Source organism: Ochotona princeps, chromosome 17 (assembly GCF_030435755.1).
Source record: "Ochotona princeps isolate mOchPri1 chromosome 17, mOchPri1.hap1, whole genome shotgun sequence".
Taxonomy (NCBI): domain Eukaryota; kingdom Metazoa; phylum Chordata; class Mammalia; order Lagomorpha; family Ochotonidae; genus Ochotona; species Ochotona princeps.
Window position 1 is genome coordinate 47,152,983 of NC_080848.1, and position 21,204 is coordinate 47,174,186.

Genomic DNA, 21,204 nt, shown 5'->3' on the forward strand with positions numbered 1-21,204 from the left:
GCAGAATTATGGAGAAAGAAGGAGTGGCAGAAAAAAATCATCTTCCATCCACTGGTCACTCTCCAACAGGCCACAACAGCCAGAGCTGAGCCAATCCGAAGCCAGGAGCCAGAAGCTTCTTCTGAGTCTCCCACACAGGTGCAGAGTCCCAAGGCTTTGGGCCATCTTCGACTGCTTTCCCAGGCCACAAGCAGGGAGCTGGATGGGAAGTGGAGCTACCGGAACTAGAACTGGCGCCCATATAGGATCCCGGTGCATTCAAGGCAAGGACTTTAGCCACTAGGCTACGCCGCTGGGCCCTGTGATACATTTTAACACAATTAAAGCTTTGTTACATTCTAGTATAAATTATTCCACTATTTTTTCATGTTAGGATAGCAAGTGAAGAGTTATGGAGAATTTTTAATTCAGTGCTTAAAAAAACAATTTGGGGTCCAGTGTGATGGCTCAGTGGCTAAATCCTTGCCTTGCATGTGTTGGGATCCCATATGGGCACTGGTTCTAGTCCTGGCAGCTCCACTTCCCATCCAGCTCCCTGCTTGTGGCCTGGGAAAGCAGTCGAGGACAGCCCAAAGCCTTGGGCCTCTGCACCCGTGTGGGAGACTTGGAAGAAGTTCCTGGCTCCTGGCTTTGGAATGGCATAGCATCGGCCGTTGCACTCACTTGGGGAGTGAATCATCGAGCGGAAGATCTTCCTCTCTGTCTCTCCTCCTCTCTGTATATCTGACTTTGCAATAAAAATAAATAAATCTTTTACAAAAAATGTATAGCAAATGTGAAGTACAGGGGGAAAAATTCCATTTTCAGGGGCTTAGATTAAAGAAAGCACCTCCAATTAGGCTGTCTGCAGTTGGGCTTTATAAGTAGGAATATATGGGCCCAGCACAATAGGCTAGAAGCTAAATTCTTGCCTTGCATCCACCTGGAGCCTTGTGTCCTGGCTGCTCTAATTCCCATCCAGCTCCCTGCTTGTGGCCTGGGAAAGCAGTCAAGGACGGCCCGAAGCCTTAGGACCCTTCAACCACATGGGAGACCCAGAGGAAGCTCCTCGCTCCTGGCTTCGGATCAGCTGAGCTTCAGCCGTTGCAGCCACTTGGGGAGTGAATTAGCTATGGAAGTTCTTTCTCTCCTTCTTTCTATAAATCTGCCTTTCCAATTAAAAAAATAGGCAAATCTTTATATAAAAATAAAGATGTGTAAGAAGTGAGGCAATTTATTCTAAAAGATAGTGAAGACTTAGCTGAGTAATTCTAAATAGGGAAAAAAATTATTTTTCTTATTGCTGGTTTATTTAATGCTCTCAGCAGCGCTGTGAGGGAACTACTGATGCTCTTCCCATTTTACAAATATACAAACAACCACAGGTTCAATAGTAAAGTGGCCAACTGCAGTTTGAAGTAGACTCTGCCCCATGGCTCCTGTGGTCCAGGCCCATGGCCAGTTCCTGTCCTGATTCCCAGTTTATGTTCTAAGAAAGACTGGTGCATGAAACAGGAAACCAAGAAGAGTACTTTGGCCTGGGAATTCTGGGAAAATCAGCCGATGAGCTGTCTCCTATTCAGAGGCTCACAGTGATAATGACATCTTTGAGAACTAATGTAAAAAAATCCTACTGAATTTGGTTTATCATTTCCTCAATGTATGTAACCATTGCAATACATGTTCGTGCACCCCCTGTCGTAGAGATCATTGAATGCATTTGCTGGCCAAGTAGGAGTCAGTTCCAGGTTAACTCATTCTGCTTGCGATGTAACGAAAGAAGCCATAACTGGAGTTGGAAAAACCCAACCTTTTTCACGTTTCCATGGAGTTTCATTCTGTGTACTGTCTGTAATCGGTTTGACATCCCAGTCTTAATGATGCAGCCCTCCTAACACTGTTATCTTGGCTAATCAGCCCTTTGTCTCTCAGGGTATGCTTGCTAGTTCTGGCCTTTTTTCTTCTGAATATTGGGCAGATTCAAGGAACAATCTTACTGGCATTTATATTGAAATTTCATTGATTCTGCTGATCAGTATATAAAGAGAATTGGATTTACAAGATTTAAAAAAATCTGTTTCATGCGATGTTGTTCCACTTACGTTGTCTTCTTTTAATATCTATTGATAAATTTGTAATTGAGTTCTTAGAAATAATATTGAGATGATTATATGATTTTGTCCTTTAATCTGTTTGCAATATCTAGAGTTTCCCGATGCAAATATTGCAATGTATGATAGCTTTCTTGTACATTAAAATCTTCTTTTATACCTTAAATATGTATTTTTTTAATTTTTTAAAAGATTTAGATTTATTTTCTTTGAAAGGCAGAGGTACAGAGAGGAGAGACAGAGAAATAGCTTCCATCTGCTGGCCCACTACCCAAGTAGCTGCAATTGCTGGAGCTGTGACAATCCAAAGCCAGGAGCCAGGAGCTTTTTCTGGGTCTCCCCTGCCTATGCCCTGGAAAGCGGCAGAGGATGGCCCAGGTGTTTGGGTCCCTGTACCCATGTGGGAGACCCAGAAGGATCTCCTGGCTCCTGGCTTCAGACCTGCCCAGCTCTAGCCATTACCGCCATTTGGGAAATAAACTGGTAGATGAAACATCTCTGTCTCTCTGTAATTCTGACTTTCAAGTAAACTAAGCAAATTAAAAAAAAAAGTTTTGTTTTTAATTTTTATTAGAAAGGCAGATTTACAGAGAAAAGGAGAGATCTTCCATCTGCTAGTTCACTCCCCAAGTGGCTGCAGCAGCAGAGCCAGGAGCTTCTTCCAGGCCTCCCACATGGGTGCAGGGTCCCAAGGCTTTGGGCTATTCTCTACCTGCTCCCCAAGTCCCAGGCAGGGAGTTTGAAGGGAAGTGGAACAGCCGGGACATGAATTGGTGCTTACATTGGGATCCCTGTGGATGCAAGGCGAGGATTTAACCACTAGGCCATCATGCTGGGCCCAGTAAATAAATCTTCAAAAAAAAAAAAAAGAAGAGGAAAGGAAGAAAAGAAAGAAACAAGAAGGAAGAAATGTCCAACCTGAATTGTAAAGCCAAGTCCGATGAATTAGTTGTCTGATGCAAAATAACATTATCTCACAACCTACTGAAAACAGTAATATTTTTTCTTCCGTTATTTCAGGCAGAGTGCAGTTCTCTGCCCTAATGATGATTGGAACCTTCCAGGCTCGGGACTGGAATTATTTGGAGACTCATTCATTTATACCTGGACTGTCACCTGGAAAGTCAGCTGGGGCTGTTAGCCAGAACATCCGTATGGCTTAGGCTTCCTGCCAAACTAGTAACTGGGTTCCTGGACAATGCTCTGAGCGAGAGCCCGTACAGGGAATAGCGTATTGCCTTTGATGACCTAGCCTTAGACTGGGATCTACAAGTCTCCTCCAGAAGTGGAGTCCTCCTCCTGGGAGGGAGGGGTCCTCAAAGTTCTGGAAATGCATGTGGGATTAGTAATGCTGGTGAAACTAGCCTTCCAGAAAGTACCATCCCTCCTACCAAATGAAAGCAAGGATGTGGGTTACAGTTCTTATGATTTCCCCCTCTGAATGGAACCAGGGCCTGAGGAAGGGGTGTACCAACCCACCATCCGTATCTTGAGTGAGGTTTTTTTTTCCCCTAGTTCATTCATGCAAGGTATTACCAGAAGTATCTTTATTTGTACACAAACCTTGTCTTCCGTTTCCCTAATTTTGGCCACCAAGGATATGCAAATACCATCATCATGATAACACTAGGATTAGCCTTGATTCATGCTTACCTATTGTTTTGGTCCTTGAAAATAGAAGAAAGAAGCCCTTGCTTTCTTCTTAGTGTGGCCAAAAAATCTAGAATGTTTACCTTGTATCCTGTGCTAACAGGTATCCTATGCTAACTGGATTCTCCAGGCTTCGAAGTCACCATATAGCTTTTAGATTATCTTTAGTCATTCTCTGTAACTCAGAGCTATTTAGAATTTTCCTTCTTGAGATATATTTAGACCCAGGCTCAACTGTTAGTCTCATCTGTCTGTCTTTTCTAGCCCAATATAGGTGAGATTCCTTAAAAAAACAAGTGTTGAGTGTATCCTCCTAAAAATGAAATAAATTAGCAATGTTTGAAGGTGTAAATTGTAGCCCTTTAAGGGAGTTGTGGAGATTTCAGAATGTGGCTCAAGGGTCCCACCTCCCTGTTTGTGTGTAATGGTGTACACCTAAATGCTTGGGTACTCTTCTCTAGGTCGATAGAATTACTACCCAGTCACACTAGCCAAAGAGTGCATAAGCAATGATTGAGTAACTGGAAGCAGCACCTCTTCATAAGTGATGATGCTGATTTGTGACCCGGCAGGTTAAGTGTTTACTAGAATGTTATGTCTTTCTAAACGTCTGTTTACTCACCTTCTCCCCATGACTACGATTTTAATTTATATGCCAGATAACCTTACATGCACCCCGTGTTTTTGCAGTGAAGAAGTGCTTGTAAAAGTGTTGATGTCTTGCCAACTGCTTGCTTAATTGGAGTTTCTTATACTTCCCAGAGCTTTTATTAACAAGTTCCAGAGGTTTAAGTCTAAAAAATAGGGGGGACTTGATTCTCTATGAGATGCCATAAAAGAAGAAATGAACCTTTAGGGACCAACTAAAGAGAAAGTCCTTCAGTGACAAAGATTTCTCCTTGAGACTCTGCACCCATGTGGGAGACCCAGAGGAAGCTCCTGGCTCCTGGCTTTAAATCGGCTCAGCTCTGGCTGTTGTAGCCACCCTCCAACCAGTAGATGGAGAATCTTCTCTCTCTCTCCTTCTCTCTGTACATCTGCCTTTCCAAGGAAAATAAATAAATCTTTTAAAAAGAGAGAGAGAGAGAATAAAAAGGAAAGCTCAGCAATATTAATATGACAGGATGGTGGAGTAGGTCTTTGCGCAGTAATTAAGCTGCTACATGGGTCAATCTAGAGAGCCTGGGGCTGAGTCCAGGCTATAGTTGCATTCAGACTTCCTGCTGATTTGTGGCCTGGGAGGGAGCAGGTGGTTGGATGAAGCCAGCCAAGTGGGAGACCTGAATCCACTTTCTGGCTGCTAGCCTTGGCCTGGCCCAACCTCCTTAGCTGTTGCTTGCAAGTTATTAAGGAATGACTCAGCAAATGGGAGATTTCCCCCCAGCCCTGTCTCCATTGTGTATGTATAATGTGTCTCTGTCTTTGAAATAAAAATATATTACTTTTTTTTTTAAAGAAGTGTGGAAAGGGAATAATCAAATGTAATACAATTTAAAAGGCTTGATATTTGTGTAGCAACTTCCCTGTAGCAAGCCAGATATGGTACCCATTTGTGCTGTTTTCCCATGTGATTCAGATACGTACCTGTCATATTTGAAAAAACATTGTCATATGTTTGGTCTTGTGAAGGACCATCTGTGTGTCACAAATCGGAAAAAAGTAACAAAGTAACTTTTCAATTTAGTGAAAGTCAGTATGAGTGCAATGTTTGGGGAATAATGAATAACTATTATTCATAAGACTAGGCATTGACTCTGGAAGTGTTTCTTGAGTTTGGCTATACAGAGATGGTGCTCCATACTTCTTTTTCATTGTTTTAATTTTAGTGATTCTTTTAAAAATTACGAATTTTAAAAGTACAATTTCTATTTCACAGTAGTAACTGATGAATGAAAGATTTTGTCCAGTGAAAATATATTGTAGTTGTGATCAAATATACCTAACAAAAATACCATTTTAAACATGTTTAATTATGGTAAAAATATATATATATAACAAAATTTATCATTTTCAGCATTTGTATGTGTTTGATTTAGTGACAGTAAGTAGGTTCACAACATTGTGTAACTATGACCACTATTTCATCATCCCAAACAGAAACTCTATATGCCTATTAAGCAATAAGTCCCCTTTCCACCTCACCCCCAGCCTGTCTCTATGAATTGGACTTTTCCGGGCTCCTCCTATACAAGCGATCTCCTAAGAATTGTCACTGTGTGTCAGGCTTATATCAATGACACAGTGTTTCAGAGCCTCCCCATGTGGTAGCATGTGCCAGAATTTACTCCTTTTTATGGCTGAATAATCCATTTTGTGTATGCCTATATGCCACACTTCACTTACTCAGCCCTCTTTGTTTTGATGCACACTTGAGTGGTTTACACTTTTTGATTATTGTGAATAATGCGTCTGTGAACACTAGTTGTATGTGTGCCTGAGTACTCATTTTCAGTTCCTTTGAACTAAATCGTGAGTATAATTTCTGACTTACACATGGTGGCATTGTATATTAATTTTTTTTTTAAGATTTAGTCATTGAGATTGCTGCTATGGGACAGCCGGAAAAGCTGCTGCCTGTGGTGTGAGGTACTCTACTTCAAACCCAGCTCCTTGCTAACATGCCTGAAAACGCAGCAGACAATGGCCCAAGTGGTTGGGACCCTGCATCCACATGGGAAACGCAGAAGATGCTCCTGGCAACCAGCCCAACTGCCTCCGTGGCAGCCATTGGGGAATGAGCCAGCAGATAAAAGACTCTCTGTCTCTCCCACTCCCTCCCTCCCTCTCCATCTCTCTTATGTTTCATTTATTATGATCTTTTTTTGGAAGATTTATTTATTTTTATTACAAAGTCAGATATACAGAGAGGAGGAAGATCTTCCGTCCGATGATTCACTCCCCAAGTAACCGTAGTGGCCGGTGCTGTGCCGATCCAAAGCCAGGAGCCAGGAACTTCCTGCAGGTCTCCCATGCAGGTGCAGGGTCCCAAGGCTTTGGGCCATCCCTGACTGCTTTCCCAAGCCACAAGCAGGGAGCTGGATGGGAAGTGGAGCAGCTGGAATTAGAACCTGCACCCATATGGGATCCCGGGGCTTTCAAGGCAAGGACTTTAGCCGCTAGGCCACAGCGCTGCGCCCTATCTATGATTTTTATTTATTCATTTGAAAGGCAGAGTTAGAGAGAGGCAGCTTCACTCTTCTGATTCACTCTCAGTTGGTCACAGCTGGAGGCACTGTCTGCTGCTTTCTCAGGCACGTTAGCAAGGAGCTGGGTTTGAAGCCAGAAGCCAAGAAAATTCAGGTGGGTCTCCCAGGTGGGTGCAGGGGCTCAAGCACATGACCCATCTAGTGCTTCGCTCTCAGACCCCTTACCCGAGAGTTGGACCAAAAATGGAGCAAGTGGCTCTTGAACCAGCACTCAGATGGTATGCCCGCATTGCAAGCTGCTGCTCAACTTGCAGCACCACCATGCCAGCACCATTTTATGTTTTGATTTTTGAGATGTGACCAGGCTGCCCTCCTCAGCAGCTGTGCCATGCTGTTCTCACCAGCACAGTGCTCTAGAGCTTCGGTTTATCCAAATCCTCTCAACACTGTGATTTTTCCTTGTTTTCCCCACTATTGCTATCTTAATTGGATATATAATGAGTGTCTTCCTGTGGTTTTTATTTACATTTTCCTAACAAGTAACAATGGATAGCATCTTTTCACATGCTTGTTAGCCAACTGTATTTGAAAATTTATATTCAAAGGCCCATTGCGATAGCCTAGTGGCTAAATCCTCACCTTGCATGTGCTGGGATTCCATATGGGTGCCAATTCATGTCCTACCTGCTCCACTTCCCATCCTGCTCCCTGCTTGTGGCCTGGAAAGGCAGTCGAGGACGGCCCAAAGTGTTGGGACCCTGCACCTGCATGGGAGACTTGGAAGAAGCTCCTGGCTCCTGGCTTCAGCTTAGCTCCAGTCATTGTGGCCACTTGGGTATTGAACCAATGGACAGGAGATCCTTCTACATCTCCTTCTCTGAAAAATCTTTTCCAATTTAAAAAATATGTGTCTTTAAAAAAACTAGAAAATTTATATGCAAGTCCTATGCTCATTTGAAGGATTTTTTTTCCCATTTTAGTTGAATGGTAGAGAGACAGGGAGATGAGTGGTCAACCTCCTGGTTCACTCCCCAGTTACTTACAACAGCTGCATGTCAGCCAGGTTCAAGGCAGGGGTCCAGAACTCAACGTGGGGCTCCCACATGAGTGACAAGGATTCAAAACTTGAGCCATCATCTGCCTCCTGTCTGGCTGGCCTTCAACAGGAAGCTAAAAGTGGAAGTGGAGCCAGCACTCAAACCCAGACGCTGCAACACTGAATACAGACATCTCAAGCACAGCTGTAACCTCTGCACCAATTAGTCAAACCTCTCTCTTCCCATTTTTTTAAAGATTTATTTTTATTGCAAAGTCAGATATACAGAGAGGAAGATCTTCCATCCAATGATTCATTTCCCAAATGACTGCAGCAGCAGAGCTGAGCCAATCCAAACCCAGGAGCTTCTTGCCGGTCTCCCACGCAGGTGCAGGGTCCCAAGGCTTTGGGCCATCGTCGAGTTCTTGACTGCTTTCCCAAGCCACAAGCAGGGAGCTGGATGGGACGCGGGGCTGCCAGGATTAGAACCAGTGGCCATTTGGGATCCTGACACATACAAGGTGAGGACTTTAACCATTAGGATACCACGCCGGGCTCCTCTTCCCATTTTTTAAATTCTATTTTTTAATGGGAAATCCCCTACTTTCATTTTGTATGAAAGAAAGAGAGAGATTATCTTCTGATTCACTCCCCAAATGCCTAGGGCCAGACCAGACTAAAGCCAGGAGCCTAGAACCAACTGAAGTCTTCCCCAACCTGGGTGGCAGGGACTCACTTACTGGAACCATCATCTGCTGCCTCCCAGGGTACACATTAGCAGGAAGATGAAGTTCAAGGCAGACCTAGGACTTGAACCAAAGCTTTCTGATATGATATGTGGACATCCCAAGCAGCATCTTTACCACTGTGCCAGACACCTGCCCCTCGTTTCTTTTCTAAACACTTTCTCAGGATCATCATCACTGATGGGCAAACCTCCCCAAGACCAAGTAATCTTTAAAATAATACTAATAATCATAAATAAGGAAGCACGGAAATGTGGTATATGTTTATGTGTGTGGTGTATGGCTCCCAGAACAAAATGACTTTCACAAACCTGACTATAGTTTTTAATCCAATTTGAAAATAATTGAAAACCAAAAAGTACTATGGATACAATTTGAAATTAAACTCGCCATCTGCAGTATTTTTAGTGGTGGCTTGTAGGTGCAATGCAATCACTACGGAGTTCAAAATAGTTCCATGTCAGCACTAGAGGAAGGCTTGCCAACGGTTAAAGTTTCTCTTGGGAGGTTTGTTTTGTTTTTAAAGATTTATTTATTGATTTATTTGAAAGTCAGAATTAGAGAAATGGAGTGACAGGCAGATTTTTCTATCTTTTTCATTCATTCCCCAAGTAACCATAATCACCAAGACTGGCCCAGGCCAAGGTCAGGAGCCAGGAGGTTCATCCCGGATTCCCATATGAGTGCAGGGGCCCAAGCAATTGGGCCATCCTTCATTGCATTCCCAGGCGCATTCGCAGGGAGCTGGATCAGAAGTGGAACAACCCAGACATGAGCCAGTACTGATATGGGCTGTTGGTGCTTAGAAATGACTGCTTAACCCACTGCACCACAGAGCCAGACCCCTGGTGTGGGTTTTGTTTGTTTGTTTGTTTGTTTGGTCTGAGTGACCTGCATCTCTGAGCAGAGCCTCTCCATTCTGTCTTTCATGAACAGCTGCAGTATACTGGAGAGTGAAGACAAAACAGAGCGAAAGGAAGCCATGAATATACAAGTCAATGACATTTAAAAAATTAATCCCGGAGAACGATTCTTGCTGACAAGCAGAACACTGGGAAGGATTTTCCTGCCAGGAGAGGGCCTTGCAAAAGCAGGGAGATTTGATCTGGGTGGCCAAGATGGAGTGTAAATGAGGAAGCAGAGGACAGGGAAGATAAAGGAGGGGTCAAGGAAGGAAAAAGACAGTCCCTCCTTGGGTGCTCTGACCCGTGGTGTCTAACCCCTCCGCAAACTTTCTGAGGTTGTCCCCACTCGTAAGGGAGGACGAACCTGGGCCTCACTGGTTAGTGAACGTGGAACAAACACACAGGCTGGAGCAGGTGACCACAAACGCAGAGGTGAGAGGTGGGGAAGGGCCAGCAGTGGTGACCTGGAAAGCCTGCTGTCTCTGCTGGTCTTCTGTCACAGAGCATCACATAGCAATCTTTGAACTGTCTTTCCTTCAAATTGTTCTTTTTTAAAAATTGTAACCACACATCGTGTTTTCAGCTATCTTAAAAACCTTTAGTGCTAAGATGGTATAAGAATGAATGAATAGGCACATCCCCATGATTAGTTAAAGAAATCTACCACTATGTATTTGTTATCCTCAGGAAATTACTACAATCAAGGGGAGATTCGTAAGGAAGAACTCTTGCAGAGCTGTGGTGTTTTGGGAATTCCACCCTCCCATGTAATGATTATTGACAACAGGTAATTTTTCACTTAATTCACTGGTAGTCAATTCACCAGCAATCAGCATACAGGGGTACATTCAAAAGACGTACTAAATGAATGTGGGTGGAAGAGAACAGCTTATTTGAGAAGTCTAAAGTAGCTTCATACTTGCTTTTAAATGACAGCAGAATGGAAATTATTTTTTCTACTACTGTTCAGGCGCTTTGGTCTTAAGATAGCCATGTTACATTTTTCTTATTATGTTTTTCAAAATTATGCAGAAGTATTAACGGTAGTTTCATGCACCTCCACGTGCCTGTTAACCAACCCTGATAATCACCGAGACTTTACTATCCTTGCTTCCTCTGTGCCCACCTGACATCTCTTGTGTGTTTGAAGTATTGAAAACAAACCTCAGCCATCAGGTTATTTCGCTCTCTATAAGTGGATGTGCATCTCTTAAATTTGGTTGAACTTGTTTCCAATAGCCGCAATATCATGAACATAACATCCCAAAAAATTAACAAGCAGGAATTCTTTGGGAGACCTTCAATACCCAGTGCATATTGAAACTTTTTTCCACGTCACTCAAATGTATTTCTGTGGTTGGTCTGTCCATTTAGGATCTAATATAAATCCCATACATTATTGTGGGATGATAGTCTGTGTTCAATTCCCCTGTCTGCCATTGATCTATGAATGTGATAAAGGAACTGAGTTTGTCATATAGCATGTCCCGTGCTGTGGATTTATCTGTTTCCTCATATAGTGGTATGTATCTGCTTGTTCTTAAGTCCTCTCTTTTCTCCCATACCGGAAGTTAAATATAAAGCATTAACTCCATGGAATTCTTAGTTTTTCAGGGCAAGAATACTTTGTAGCTGTGCTGTTACTTTGTGTTACTGTGGTGGGCTATCTGATACACTGTTTCTACAGCTCTTGCTCCTTGTTACTGTCACGAACTATCAGATACACTGTTTCTGCAATCAGTGAGCTCAGGTGACAGTGGCTGTTCCCTTTATGGTTTGATTTTGTTTTAAGATTTATTTACTTGAAAGGCTGAGTTACAGAGAGGGGAAAAAAGAAAGACGGTGATCTTCCATCCTATGATTCACTCTCCAAATGCTGTAACAGCAGGGGGCTGAGCCAGGCGAAAGCCAAGATCCAGGAACATCATCTGGGTCTCCCACACATGTGTAGGGACCAAGAACTTGGGCCAACTTCCACTGCTCTCCATGTGCATTAGCAGGGAGCTGGACTGGAAGTAGAGCAGCTAGTCATGCATCCTTCTTAACTATGTAAACATCATCAAAAATAAAATAATTGGGTCCAGCATAGTAGCCTAGCGGCTAAAGTCCTCACCTTGCATGTACCGGCTTCTCACATCGACGCTGGTTCTAATTCTAGCAGCCCCACTTCCCATCCAGATCCCTGCTTGTGGCCTGGGAAAGCAGTTGAGGACAGCCCAAAGCTTTGGGATCCTGCACCCACGTGGGAGACCCGGAAGAGATTCCAGGTTCCCAGCTTCAGATCAGCGCAGCACTGGCAGTTGCGCTCACTTGGGGAGTGAATCATCGGACGGAAGATCTTCCTCTCTGTCTCTCCTCCTCTCTGTATATCTGCCTTTCCAGTAAAAATGAAATCTTTCCAAAAAGTATGTATTTGAAAGGCAGAGACCGTTTGCAAAATGACCACAGCAGCCCCAGATGTCGCATGCACAGCTGTGATGTTCCATGAAGGGAATATTTTCCTTCTACATATTTCTACTACAAGGTCCAGGGTTCTCTAGCAGACTCTGTACCCCGCGTAGATTACCTCTACTTCCTCTACTACTTTCTGAACTACTTCTGTGCCTAAGTCATGAGAAAAGCAGTATCAATTTTTTTCAGCCTTAATAGCAGCAAATAACTTTGGCCAACCGAATGCAATCTGCTGATAGCAATAGGTAGTGAAAAACAAAATAAAAATGCTTGTTTTGTTCACTGTGTTGAAAAGCTGTTATGCCCAGGTAGACTTTTTATTTTTGTGTTGTTCAGTGTAACCAGTGAAGGTCTACAAGGTTGATCTATGCTGGCTTCTAGATACAGAACCAGCAGGATACAGAGCAAGGGGATGGTGTCATGTCTACAGTCAAGTCGATGTGAAGGTTACCTAAAGCAAAAGAAAACAAAGAAAAACGGGCTGAAAAGATAGTCTTGGGTAGCACGTAGAATACTGCCGCCTATAGTGATCTAAGCCCTGAGCTGTGGAGCCTGTCCGGCACCTTGAAAAGAGCCACAGCACACTAGGGATGGAGAAGAAACTGCATGACTGTTAAGCTGATCTGGCAGGAAAAATCCCGTGGATGGTTAGGCTTAGAGTGTTCCTCTCCTTGTCTAACAGCTGTCATTCTCTCTAAGGTTCCTTTTCAACTTCAACATCTGCATTAGCTACTGTAAAAATATAATAATAATGATTATTTTTTTAAGGTTTATTTATTTTTATTGAAAAGGCAGATAGACAGAGAAGAGGAGAGACAGAGAGGAAGATCTTCCATCCAATGATTCACTCCCCAAGTGACCACATCAGCCGGTGCTGGCTGATCTGAAGCCGGGAGCCAGGAACTTCCTCAGGGTCTCCCACAGGGGTCAGGGTCCCAAGGCTTTGGGCCGTCCTCAACTGCTTTCCCAGGCCACAAGCAGGAAGGTAGATGGGAAGTGGAGCTGCTGGTATTAGAACCGGCGCCCATATCGGATGCTGGTGCGTTCAAGGCGAGGACTTTAGCCGCTAGGCCACAGCGCCAGGGCCCATAATGATGATTTTTGTTTATTTTTCATGTATTTGAAAGACAGAGTGACAGAGACAAGAGAAGTCTTCCATCCGCTCCTCGAGTGCCTGCAACAGGCCAAAGTCAGGGAACTCAGAACTCAGTCTCCCAGGTGGATGGGTGGGTATGAGGGATCCAGGCACTTGAGCTATTATTCATTGCCCTCCGGGGTGCATATTAGCAGGAAACTGGATCTGAAGCAGAGCCAAGACTCAAACCATGGCATTCTGGTGTGAAATGTTGCATGTGGCCCCAACAGCAGATTCACCAAGGTGCACAAAGCCCCCCCAGGTACTTCTGGTTTATTTGTTTCCCCTGAAAACAGCCGTACAGGTGAGCTGGGAACAGTTCCCCCATGGTGGAACCTAGGTCTCTTCCTGTTTGATCTTCATGACATGACATAACAAAAAACTATCAGGAGTGGGGAGGGATGATGACTTCTGCACTGCGTAGCAACCACTTCGATGACAAAAAGGCTTTAAGAGATTGAGATTGCTGACCGCTTAATCAGTTCCATTTGTCCTGGTAGAAGGGGTATGTCGCCATTTGGAGCCGTATTGGCCAAGACAGAGATAAGGAGATGAATTCAAGTCTTATGTAAGAGGTTGAAGTGGCAGGATTTCAAGGAACAGAATTTGAGATAATGTAAATCCACCTAGTTGCTGGTAACTAAAGATTAGCTTTGGATAGTTTACAGAAGAAAAGTGATTTACGAGCAAGTGACAGATGAGGGATCCTTAGCATATGAGAGCGGGTGAGATCACCCAAAGTCTAACTGGAGTGATGAAAAGAGTAGGGGTGATTCAGAGAAACAGACAAGCACAAAAGAACAGGCATCTTGACCTGGGTATATGCTTTGATCGAGATTATGTCATCGTTCGACCATTAACAGTATTGCTTGCTGGTTATGAAAGACATTCTTCATCATGTGGGGCATTGTTGGGAATTGATGTCCATTGTACTAGATCTGGGATAGCTCTTGTTCATTTCAAGACACCCCCCCCACCACCACCACCAAGAGATACAGAGTTTAGATTTGTTACTGATCTTCCTTGGCTTGGAGCACACTATAGGATCATCATGGGGAAATTTCTTCTAGGCCGGTAGGTTCTGCAATCTAGACACAGCCAGCCTCCAGGGATAGATATCTCAGCTTCTTCACATTTCTTTTCCTAAATTTCCTCTTTCTGTAGACTTGAAAGAGGCACGGTGTCATGTTGGTTAGTGACATCCTTAATCCCTTCGTTTTTGGAGCACGTGTTCTGCCCTTATACACTGTGGGTGTAACTAGGATAAGTGGTAACACCCGTGGATCTTGGCTCAGGCACCCCGTTTACACAGACCCCTTCCTGTTCAGTGTCTACTTTGGCTCAGAAACACAAGTGGTTTTCTCAGGACCAGATCTGGTTTGTGAGAACCGTCATCAAACCAAAAACTCTGGTTGTCCAGATCTCTGATTTCAGCATCTTATTCCATTCTGGGTATGTCCTGTGAAGATTGCGCACCCCTCCACCCCGCTTGTAAAAGGTTGCAGTGAAGGGCTAGTAAACTTAAAAATAAGAAGCCAATATGAAGATTCAAGTAAAGTGCATCTTAGGCTGCTTAAGCTGCCCTAACAAAATTCCATGCACCTGACAGCTCGAACAACAAAGAACAGATGTTCTCACCCTTCCACAGCCTTCAAGTCCCAGATTAAGTTGCTGGTGAGTGTGCTGTTGTGGTTTCAGCAGATTGTCCCCACCCCCCACTTTCCTTACAAGGCGGGAAGACAGAGATCTCACTCTTCTCAAAGACCATCAAGTCTGTCTGATTTGACAGACATGACTTCATCTCCTACAAACTCTCTCTTTAAGTGCAGCCCCTCCAGGGGGTAGGGCTTCCACAGAACAGGAATTTGAGGTGCCACAGGATTAAATCCACAGCAACATGCAGCCCTCGGTCAGTCTTTCAGCCTCTCTTCAAAACCTAGAAAAAAAAAAGTACAGCCTGGGCTCTTACTTCAAGTTATTTAAATGGTGTTTGTTGTTGTTAAATAAATTTATCTGAAAGTCGGAGTTACAGAGTGAGAGGCAGATACTGAGCGATCTGTCCATGGATTCACTTCTCACAGGGCTGCAACAGCCAGGACTGGGCCCACCGGAAGCAAGGATCCAGGAACTTCACAGGTGGGAGGGACCCAAACACTTGCTCCATCTTCTGCTAAAATGGGAAAAGTCTTTTTTAGAGAACCTCACCCTAAAACAGTAATTGTAAATGCTCAAAATTACATAATGTTACATAATCTTCAGCATCATCCAATTTCTCCTCCTCCCTCCCCCACTCCCCAATTTAAGAAAGTGACACATGGCAAGAGGGTTGAGTAATTAGCCCCAGGTCATCCACTTAGTAAGTGATTGAACTGAGGCCATCTAGCTGCAGAGCAAGTACTTCAAGTACTTCCATCAATGTATTTTGATTTTCAACTTTTTAAACTGGCCGAGGGGTACAGCACTATGGCACAATGAGTTAACCCACCAGCTGCAGCACTATGACGTCACATGTAAGTGCTCATTAGAGTCCTGGCTGCTCTACTTCTGACCCAGCTCATGGTTAATGTGCGGGGGAAAGCAGTGGAAGAAGGCCCAAGCGCTTAGGCCCCTGCACCCATGTGGCAGACCTGGATGAAGTTCCTGGCTCCTGGTCCACTTGGCTGTTACAACCATTTGGGTAGTGAACAGTAGATTTTTCTTTTCTGTCTCTCCTACTCTCACTCTCTTTCTCTGTGATTCTGGCTTTCAAATGAATTGTTTTTTAGGATTTTTTTTTTTTTATCAGAAAATAAGATACACAGAGAGGAGGAAAGACAGAGAGGAAGATCTTCCGTCCGATGATTCACTCCAGAAGTGACCGCAACCACTGGAGCTGAGCCAATCCAAAGCCAGGAGTCAGGAGCTTCTTCCAGGTCTCCCACGCGGGTGCAGGGTCCCAAGGCTTTGAGCCGTCCTCCACTGCTTTCCCAGGGCACAAGCAGGGAACTGGATGGGAAGTGGAGCTGCCGGGATTAGAACTGGCGTCCATATGGATCCTGGCTCATTCAAGGCGAGGACTTTAGCCACTAGGCCACGGCGCCTGGCCTGAGGCTCCACTGCTGTAGCATTTCTGATCCAGCTCCCTGATACGCCTGGGAAAGCAGCTGAAGGTGACTCAGGTCCTTGGGTCTCTGCACCCACATGACAGACCCAGATGAAGATCTTAGCTTCAGCCCAGCCCGTCCTGGGCCACTGGGGAGTTAGTAGATGGAATGTCCCTTTCTGACTCTGCCTCTCCTCTGTCACTCTGCTTGTCAAAAAAAAATAAATAGATCTTCCATCCGATGATTCGTTCCCCGACGCCCATATGGGATCCCGGCATGTGCAAGGCAAGGATTTTAGCCACTAGGCTACCATGCCAGGTCAAAAATGAGTTAATTTAAAAATTTTTTGAGGGCCTGGTGCCATGGCCTAGCAGCTGAAGTCTTCGTCTTGAATGCACCAGGATCCCATATGGGCGCCGGTTCTTGGACATTCGCTGCGCCTACTATGCAGGCTCAGTGGAAGAATTCTAATCTGTCCAGGCATTTTTGCTACTGTGAGACTGGCTTTTTACACAATGTGAGCTTGGAGGTTAATGTCAATAATAATGTCTTACAAAAGGGCCTTCTATTATTCCTACTGTCTTGGTTGTCTCCATTGACCTTATGTTAATCAAGGGACCTGTAATTAGGGTTTCATTCTTTTCTTAATCTTTAGGTTCTCCTTTTCTTTGTGACACAAGATTAGGTTGTAGGGTAAGAATGGTAGCAGGAATTTCTATTGTTTTTGGATAAAGCAGATGGCAGGGTTGTTCTTAGAAACACCCATTTAATCATGACGTAAAAAGTCTGAGCCAGAGTTTAACTGATTCTGTATAAATAAAGCGGACGGTTTTATTGCTATGTCCACTATCATCATGGAATCCTAGTGGTCTGTCTCTTTCTGCGCCTCATCCACACACCCTTCCCAAGTTCCGAAACCCAGGCTGGAGCTGGACTGCGGCATATATATATATATATATATATATATTTTTTTTTTTTTTTTTTAAAGCAGAGTTACAGAGAGAGAGGGAAAGACAGATCTTCCATCCTCTGGTTTGCAGGTGCCTGCAACAGCCAGCACTGGGCCAGGCCAAAGCCAGGAGCCTCCTTCGGATCGACCACGTGGATGGCAGAGATCCCGGTAGTCAGCCGCGTCATCATCTTTTGCCTTCTCAGTCCACCCGCAGGGAGCTGGATCAAAGGTGGAGTGGAGGGACCAGCACCTTGTGGCGTAACAGTCCAAGATGCCACTTGTGACATCCCATGGGGACACCGGTTCCAGTCCCAGCTGCTCCATCTTCCCTCCAGCTCCCTGCTAAGGTGCCTGGCAATGCAACAGGAAGCGGTCCAAGGGCTTGGATCACTGTATTCATGTGGGAGACCCAGAAGAAGCTCCTGGCTCCTGACTGTCAGAGCTTCTCAGCACTGATGGTTGCAGCCATTTGGGGAATGAACCAGTGGACGGAAGATCTCTCTCTTTCCTCTCTGTAACTGCCTTTCAAATAAATAAATAAATAAATAAATCTAAAAAAAAAATGAAATGTCCAGTCAGGACACAAACCACCTGCCACATTGGATGCCGGCATCACACTAATTTGAAATGATGCCGACTTCATATATTATTTTTAAATTACATAGTTTAAAGTATCCCACAAATTTAGTAGAACATTCCTCCCTCTCTGCTCAGCTCTCATCCATTCAAGTGAATTTTAGATTAGAAATAATTCTGTATGTTTAGGGATTGTGGCACCCTGGGAATTGTGCTACAGGACAGTCACCATTTGGGACCAACTCTGTATGCATATGCAAGTGCTTGGTCAAGCCAGGACCCCTCCGCCTCCAATCCCACTTCCTGTTAATGTACCTGGAGGGCAGCAGATGGTGGCTCAATACTTGGATTCCTACCACCCACATGGAAGACCCAGACAGAGTCGCTGGCTCCAGGCTGACCCCCAGTTGTTGCAGGACATTTGGGTTATGAACCAGCATAGAAGAGCTCTCTGTGTTTCTCTGGCATTGTCAATCTACCTTTCCAATGAGTAAGTAAGCTCTTTTTTAAAAAAGAAAAAAAAAATGTTCTGTGTATAGTTTTATAGTATCTTGTTTAAAAAAAAAAATCCAGAACATGGATCACAGTATCTTGCCAAGGTAGCAGTGCCTACGTGCTTTTTCATAAACCCTGTGGTCTTGCCATGGGACTCATTCTCAGGCTGGAGGTGCTATAGATTCAGGAGAATCCTCAGCATAATGGAATAGAACAGATTTCCCCAGTTATAACCCATGCCCACTAATGTCCTGTTGTCCAGTGATGCTTAACAAGGCCTCAGACCTCTTTGTGTTCAAAGAAACAATGGTTAGTAAGGTGGATGTATGTTAATCTGATTTCGCCTTTCCACAACGTATACATCTGTGAGCCATCATGTTGTATTCTGCAAAGGAATACAGTTATTTGTCAGTGAAAAACAAGATAGTACTTAACAAATGTATTAGGAAAAGATAGATCAGTGGTCTCTGCTCAGCCTCCCTGCTTAGTGTCATCATCCAATATCTGCTCACATGCACATCGCCTCTACTTCCATAACAAAAATAGACCCGACTTCACAGCTCCAAAAGTCATGCTTTGTTTCCACATTCCCAGGCTTCTATTTAAGTTGTGGTTTAAACACACCATGGTTTTTCTTTTCCCTCTATTTTCTTTTTAATGTTACGGTACAATTCCATAGGCTCTGGGATTGTCCTTACCGCTTCTCCGCATTTCCTCCCCCAAACTGACTTCCCCCATGTTACTACAATAGTACAGTCCTTCATAAGCAGTCAGAAGTTCATCATTCTGCTCTTCAAGTGCACCCTGGCATTGTGGGTACAAACAATGGCAGACAATCCAGCATCCTGTTGTCAAGATATGTCCAGCAGTCTCATTGGGAGTCCATCTTTGATTTGGAGGTAGAGAGGCATACAGCGTTATATCCTCACATCTGGAATATGAGAGTCTCCATTACACAGTTACTATATATTCCCTTAAATGAAAAGCCATAAAACAAAATCAACCACAGAAATAAAGTTAAAGATTTGCCAAGCCATGGAGTTACACTCTGTGCTTTCTTACATACCCACAGCTGTGTGTGTGTGTGTGTGTGTGTGTGTGTGTGTGTTTGTCCCTCTCTCTGGCATCCTTCCCCCACATAACACAGCACTCCTCACCTTGTACCTCTAGCAAACTCCTGTTCATCCTTCAAACCTCAACTCAAGAACTACCTTAGTCTCTGTATCACCATTGCTGATATGCCCAGGTTCTTGCCAATATTTTGATTACATTCCCATTACCCTACTATGTCCTAGGTTACACGCTAATTTTTTTTTTTTAAGATTTGTTTATTTTTATTGGAAAGGCAAATTTTAGAGAGGAGAAACAGAGAGAAAGATCTTCGGTCTGCTGGTTAATTCCCTAAGTAGCCGCAATGGACAGAACTGAGCCAATCTGAATCTAGGAACCAGAAGACTCTTCTGGGTCTCCCACTTGGGTGCAGGGTCCCAAGGCTTTGGGTCATCCTCAACTGCTTTCCCAGGCCACAAGCGGGGAGCTGAATTCCCATATGGAATCCCGATGCAGTGCAAGGCAAGGAATTTAGCCACTAGGCTACCTGCCCGGCCCTACGTGCTAATTTTATTCTCTAAGACCCAAATCCCTCTGTATCATTTTTTACAAGTTTTATTTCATTTTTATCGTTAAGTCAGATATGCAGAGAGAGCGAAGAAGACAGAGAGGAAGATCTTCCGTCCAATCATTCACTCCCCAAGTGACCGTTGCGGCTACTTGGGGAATGAACAAGCAGACGGAAGCCAGGAACCTCCTCCGGGTCTCCCACGCGGGTGAAGAAACTCAAGGTTTTGGGCCATCCTCGACTGCTTTCCCAGGCCACAAGCAGGGAGCTGGATGGGAAGCAGGGCTGCAGGAATTAGAACCAGCGCCCATATGGGATCCCAATGTGTTCAAGGCGAGGACTTTAGCCGCTAGGCCACCATGTCAGGCCCAGTCCCTCTTCATGCTTACCCACCACTGCTGGTGTAACCCTTGACACATGGAACTGGTTGCTCAATCATGTTTCTTAAATAAATGAATGGCTCCACTGTTACTGTTAGCTTTCTTCCCATGGGCAGAACACAAACTGTGGTCTCTGAAAACTCAAACAATGCCTATGCTGCCCTACCCCTTTTCCCTACTGCTTCTCTATTTATCAAGAAATGGAGACTAGCCAGCTGCATTCTGAGATTTTGGCGAAATTATTTTCACTTTCTTGAACTTAAGTCTATCTAGGTCCTTAACATAGTAGTTATTCTTAACCTCCTGGACAGTTCTAAGTGACTACTTTGGTAGGAAACATTTTTCTACATGTGTTTATTTTTCTGTGATGTAATTTGGCCTCCATTGTCCTAAGATCTAAGTCTGATTCTCTGGGAGAGATGTTTGGGAAAGTGGTTGAGACACCACCACCTGGGATGTCTACAACTCATAGCTAAGAGCCTGGGTTTGAGTCCTAGTGCTGTTTCCAGCTCAAGCGTCCTGCAGGTGCATATGCTGAGAGGAAACCGATGAGGACCCTTGACACTCAAGGAAGAAACCTCAATTGCCCCGGACTGGTCCCTGCTGTTGTGGGGATACAGGGAGTAAACCAGTAGATGCAGAATCTTTTGTCTCTGGCTCTCTCTCTCTCTCTGCCTTTCGAATGAAATAAATAAATAAACAAAAATTCAAACAAACAAATATCATTTCTTCAAGTGCTTGTCTTAATATCAGTGTGCTATTAATTAAAAAGCCCCAGGTTTTTATGAACTACTTCTAGCTGAACCAGGAAATAGAACCCAACACCTACTAGGAAACATAAGGGAGCCTGGATTGCTAACCTTTCCTGGAAGTCTTTTATGTTTTCCAAGAAATCCATGTGAACTTTATCATGAAAGTAAAGCCACACAGCCGACTCTGGG

The 21,204-nt window shown here is 44.2% G+C and overlaps 1 protein-coding gene across 1 annotated transcript in view; it reads left to right on the forward strand.

Annotated features, from left to right (window-relative positions):
* The window catches only part of PIGL (phosphatidylinositol glycan anchor biosynthesis class L), a 66,296-nt gene that overhangs the window by 1,972 nt on the left and 43,120 nt on the right, over positions 1–21,204 (forward strand). Inside the window, exon 2 of the mRNA XM_004599302.2 lies at positions 10,261–10,360. Within this exon, the coding sequence (XP_004599359.2) occupies positions 10,261–10,360 (100 nt within the window). The remainder of the gene's footprint in view (positions 1–10,260; positions 10,361–21,204) is intronic.